Source organism: Nicotiana tomentosiformis, chromosome 3, assembly GCF_000390325.3.
Source record: "Nicotiana tomentosiformis chromosome 3, ASM39032v3, whole genome shotgun sequence".
Taxonomy (NCBI): Eukaryota; Viridiplantae; Streptophyta; class Magnoliopsida; order Solanales; family Solanaceae; genus Nicotiana; species Nicotiana tomentosiformis.
The window spans coordinates 33,703,479-33,707,653 of NC_090814.1; the positions used below are offsets into that span (position 1 = coordinate 33,703,479).

Consider the following 4,175-nt stretch of genomic DNA (forward strand, 5'->3'; position numbering starts at 1 on the left):
ACATAGTGTTTTAAGGTATGCCGGGGCCTTATTGCGGCACTGTCGTAGTACTCTTTTGTTTCTGTTAGAGGCTCCGTAAATATAGTGTGGGTTGTATATGGGTGTTAGGAAAAGTCAAACTAGCCTTGTTGTATTTGAATCACTTGTTGCCCTTTAACTATGATTGTGTATGTATTTTGAGGCTATAAAATGAAATGACTAATTGTAATGGAATTGGCATGGTTCATGGAATCCACTCAAGGTTTAATTAATGAAATGTATCTTTTCTTTATTTATGGGTGAGTTGGATAGAAGGAAATCTAGCAGGCTTGCTCGACCGTGTTATCTCGGTTGAGCGGTGGTCGCGCTCTTCGAGGTCGTGGCATGACAAACTTGGTATAAGAGCCTATTATTTTAAAGTATCCTAGGATGTCTCGGAGCGGTGTCTAGTAGAGTCCTTCTTATCGGTGTGTTGTCGACCATATCTATAATTAGGAGGCTACTTAGGCGCTTAGGAATAATACCCTTCTTTCATGTTGTCGATCGTGCGATAAAGCTAATTGTAAGATTGTTCCTCCTTTAACTCGTGCTTTACTCTAACTTTCAGTACATGGCGCCTAGGAAGAAGGCAAGAATTGGCCAAGGAGCCAATGTCACCCCAGGAGTGGTAGTTGATTCGATATTTTATGGTGTGGGTGAGCACCCGATGGGGTGAGGATATTCCCCCATTTACTACACCGCCTGAAACTACTATTCTTGCTCAGACTGCACCAGTTCCTACACCTACTGGGGTGCAACAGTACCTCCAACTAATATTCCAGTTCCACCTCCAGCTTCTGGTCCCGCTGTTTCTGATAGGGATCTTAGGGGAGCCATACAAATGTTGGCTCAGATAGTGGCCTCCCAGGCCCAAAGATTAAATGTTGCACTTACTTCTTCTAGTCAGTCAGGGGATTCCTCTAGTTCCAGGGTGAATAGGTTTCTCCAGTTGGATCCTCCAGTATTCAAAGGTACAGATCCTGAGAAGGACCTTTAGGGCTTCATTGATGAGATGCACAAGACTCTCCGAGTTATGCGTGCTACTGAGATAGAGGGAGTGGAGTTGGCCTCCTACCGCCTGAAAGAGGTGTCCTGTTCTTGGTTTGAGATGTGGGAGGAGTGTCGTGAGGAAGGGAGCCCTTTGGCGAGGTGGAGTGAGTTTACCGATACCTTTATGGATCATTTCTTACCTACCGAGACTAAGGCGGCCTGTGCCGCTGAGTTTGAGAGCCTGAAGCATGGTAGCATGAATGTGTGGGAGTACCATATCGAGTTCGTGGGCCTGTCCAAGTATGATATTCATATGTTGCCCACTATGGAGGCTAGAGTACGCCGGTTTGTGCAGGGCCTTAGACCCTTGGATATTAATGAGGCCGCTACGACTGCCTTGAATTCTGATATGAACTATGTGAAGATGGTGGCGTTTGATCAAGCTACAGAGGATAGTAAATTGTAAAATAAAAGGGAGCGTGAGGGTAACAACAAGGCCCGGACCGCGGGCAACTTGGGTGGTTCTTCTGGTGGTGGTAGGTCGGCATTTAGGGGAGGGTCATCAGGGCCATATCAGGCATTCACTCAGTCTTCGATGAGTGCACCACCATTCGGGCCCAATCAGGGAAACACGGGACCCCACCAGCAGGGTCGGCCTGGAGGGAGATTCCAGCAGCATCGGAGGCACCCATGCCCTAAGTGTGGGAGGATGCACTTTACGGTGTGCTTCGTGGACCTACCTATATGCTACGTGTGCTGTGTGAGGGGTCACATTCAGAGGGATTTCCACTCGTCCCGCCGGATCATGGGCAGAGGTGCGGCACAGCCAGCTAGCTCTACAGCTACTACATCCACAACACCTCCTCCAGTTCGAGGCACCCCAGCACCCGCAGGGCATGGTGTAGCTAAGGGTGGCGCATAGAGTTCGGGAGGACCTAGCAGATTTTATGCTATGCGGAGGCGTCGAGATTCAGAGGCTTCTCCAGATGTTGTCACAGGTATATTGACTATCCAATCTCATGATGTGTATGGTCTTATAGATCCCGGTTTCACTTTGTCATATGTCACTCCTTATATTGCTATGGAATTTGGGATAGAACCAGAACAACTCCATGAGTCGTTCTCTGTATCTACTCCGGTTTGCGAGTCTATTGTGGCCGTACGGGTTTATAGGGATTGTGTTATCACGGTGTGTGGTCAGGACATCATGGACGATCACATTAAATTGGGGATGGTCGATTTTGATGTAATAATGGGAATGGACTGGCTTTATTCATGTTTTGACAAGCTTGACTATCAAACCAGAACCGTTAGGTTTGAATTTCCAAATAAGTCAGTGATTAAATGGAAAGGGGTGATATGGTGCCAAAGGGTAGGTTTATTTCATACCATAAGGCCACGGAGATGATTAACAAAAGATGTATCTACCATTTCGTCCGGGTTATGGACACCGATGTTGAGGCACCTACACTTGAGTCTGTGCTGGTGGTGAATGAATTTTCGGAGGTCTTTTCGGATGAGCTCCCTAGGATCCCACAAGACAAGAATATTGAATTTGGAATTGATGTGATGCCAGACACGCAGCCTATATCTATTCCGCCCTACAGAATGGCACCGGCAGAATTGAAAGAGCTAAAGAAACAATTGAAAGATTTGTTAGAGAAAGGTTTTATCTGGCGGACTGTGTCACCTTGGGGTGCACCGGTCCTCTTTGTAAGAAAAGTTGGTGAAGAGGAATGTAGCGGACTTTGTGGCAAGATGTCCAAATTGTCACCAAGTGAAGGCTGAACACCAAAGGCTCGGTGGGTTGGCACACAACATAGAAATTCCAATATGGAAGTGGGAAATGATTAATATGGACTTTGTGGTAGGACTACCTCGCACGCCTCGCAAGTTTGACTCAATTTGGGTAATTATGGACCGACCCACGAAATCAGCACACTTCTTACCTGTTAAGGCTTCCGACATAGCAGAAAAATATGCTCAATTGTATATAAAGGAAAAAGTCAGGTTGCATGGCACTCCAGTTTCTATTATCTCAGATCGGGGGGCATAGTTCACGGCTAATTGTTGGAAGAAGTTTCAGCAAGGTTTGGGTACTCATGTGAATCTTAGTACAACCTTTCACTCGCAGACTGATGGGCAGGCAAAGCGGACTATTCAGATGCTTGAGGATATGTTGCGCGCTTGTATTCTTGACTTTAAGGGTAGCTGGGATGATCATTTGTCGCTCATAGAATTTGACTACAACAACAGTTATCATGCTAGTATCTAGATGGCACCATTCGAGACTTTATATGGTAGGAGATGTAGATCTCCCATTGGGTGGTTCGAAATTGGGGAAGCAGAATTGATAGGGCCGTACCTCGTGCATCATGCTATGGAGAAGGTTAAGATCATTACAGAATGGTTGAAAGCTGCGTAGAGTCGTCAAAAGTTCTATTCGGATGTTCGTCGTAGGGATTTGGAGTTCAAAGAAGATGATTGGGTATTCTTGAAGGTTTCCCCCATGAAGGGTGTAATGCGATTTGGTAAGAAAGGGAAATTGAGTACGAGGTATGTCGGACCGTACAGAATCATTCAGAGGATTGGTCAGGTGGCGTACAAACTTGAGCTACCACCTGAGATGTCATTAGTGCACCCGGTATTTCACGTGTCTATGTTGAAGAAAGTAGTTTGAGACCCGACACTCATTGTTCCAGTTGAGACTATTGAGGTTAATGAAGAACTGACTTATGAAGAAATTTTAGTTACAATTCTTGATAGGCAAGTTCGGAAGTTGAGGAATAAAGAGATTGCCTCCGTGAAAGTGTTATGGCGAAACCAACAAGTCAAAGAGGCAACCTGGGAGTCCGAAGAAGAGATGAAGAAGAAGTATCCTAATTTATTTGAATAGCTGTGTAATTGTGTCCAAGATGTTGAAAGCTAACTTTCCATAAATTATGTTTCCCCTGTACGTCTTATGTTGAGGTTGCTCCTCCTTGGTAATGTAATGTTTATGACATTATGGAAGGTGTTGTTTCCCTATTGTTTTACATCATTGTGTTGTGATTATGTTGTTAGGACTGGTTTTGGGATTCTCTGGTAGGTGGATAGGCCCCAATTACAGGGGAGACTCTAGCGAAATATTTTGGAAATTTAGGAAGTTAGTCAAAAATTTGGAACTG

At 45.2% G+C, this 4,175-nt stretch overlaps 1 protein-coding gene across 1 annotated transcript; it reads left to right on the forward strand.

Moving 5' to 3' along the window:
- Window positions 1–1,030: 1,030 nt before the first annotated feature.
- On the forward strand, window positions 1,031–1,474 carry LOC138907593 (uncharacterized). Its single transcript, XM_070198195.1, has one exon. The coding sequence runs from the start codon at window positions 1,031–1,033 to the stop codon at window positions 1,472–1,474; it is 444 nt and encodes a 147-aa protein (XP_070054296.1).
- The last annotated feature ends 2,701 nt before the right edge of the window (window positions 1,475–4,175 follow it).